This window comes from Camelina sativa, chromosome 20, assembly GCF_000633955.1.
Source record: "Camelina sativa cultivar DH55 chromosome 20, Cs, whole genome shotgun sequence".
Lineage (NCBI taxonomy): Eukaryota > Viridiplantae > Streptophyta > Magnoliopsida > Brassicales > Brassicaceae > Camelina > Camelina sativa.
Window position 1 is genome coordinate 7,522,350 of NC_025704.1, and position 1,099 is coordinate 7,523,448.

The following is a 1,099-nucleotide window of genomic DNA, read 5'->3' on the forward strand; positions in this document are numbered from 1 at the left end:
TTTTTAAACCTTCCATTGTACAATGCAGATCACCATTATTTATGAGGATTTCTTATCTGCCAGGGAGGCCAACAAACCCCAAATTTCAGAGAAAGGAGTTTTACAAATTTTGCTGGATTTGAGATTTGCATCTGACGTTCTTTCTGGGAGTGATACAAGTACCAATGTGGAGACACCAAAGAGCACAATCACTAGATCGGCTTACAGGCGAAAGCAGGACCAACAGAAAACAAAGTCAGTCAATAGAGGTCGAATTGATGGAGTGACCTCCCAACTAACCGAAAAGTTGGATCCCATAGACTGGTTCACGTAAGAAATCTTATCCCTAATATTTACTTATGTCATATATTTATCTTTACTATATTGGCTGTTTTAAGAAGCTCCTGGCCTGGGAATATCGTCTTGTTGTTTACTGTCTCAGTCACTCTCTGATTCTAGTCTTTTGAATATCTAAAAAGGTACGAGCCTTATCTTTGGGAGAACGAAAAACAATCCTACCTACGCCATGCTGTACTCTTTGGTTTCTTTGTGCAACTAAACCGAATGTACACAGATACTGCGCAGAAACTACCAACTAATTCAGAATCAAATATCATGCCATGTTCCACAGTTCCTCGCTTCAAATACCTTCCCATAAGGTTAGATTTTCGTCTTCTACATCTAATAACATTGTTTGTAGGCTTTGTAAAATTTGGGAAAACTAGTTTCTGATATCAGAAGTCTTCGTATCGTGTCGTGTCAATGCAGCGCTCCAGCTCTGTCTTCTAGAAGTACAAATAAGGTCTCTGTTCCTGTTACATCAAATGATGCTTCGTCAAGAAACTCATGGAAGGCATTTACAAACATCGAGCAATCTCAAACAAGTGATTTGGAAGAAGATTCCAATTTCGGCGGGGCTTTCAAGTCTTTCATGCAGGTAAGGTTTTGGTGTTTGGTTAACTAATGGCTACAATGTTGTAATCTGGTTTAGTATCTTAGACCATGTACAAATTGTTTTTCAGGGAAGCACATTCAAGCTGGGATCAATATTAACTGATGGACAAGTGGGAATATTCAAGGACAGATCAGCAGCCGCTATGTCAACATTTGGCGATATACT

General features: G+C 39.2%; 1 protein-coding gene across 2 annotated transcripts in view; it reads left to right on the forward strand.

Moving 5' to 3' along the window:
• Window positions 1-1,099, forward strand: part of LOC104769894 (conserved oligomeric Golgi complex subunit 1-like) — an 8,806-nt gene that overhangs the window by 6,806 nt on the left and 901 nt on the right. Inside the window, exon 6 of one of the 2 annotated variants that reach the window (XM_010494212.2) lies at window positions 1,002-1,084. The exons of the other annotated variant lie outside the window; for it this stretch is intronic. Within the exon in view, the coding sequence (XP_010492514.1) occupies window positions 1,002-1,084 (83 nt within the window). The remainder of the gene's footprint in view (window positions 1-1,001; window positions 1,085-1,099) is intronic. 2 annotated transcript variants of the gene reach the window in all.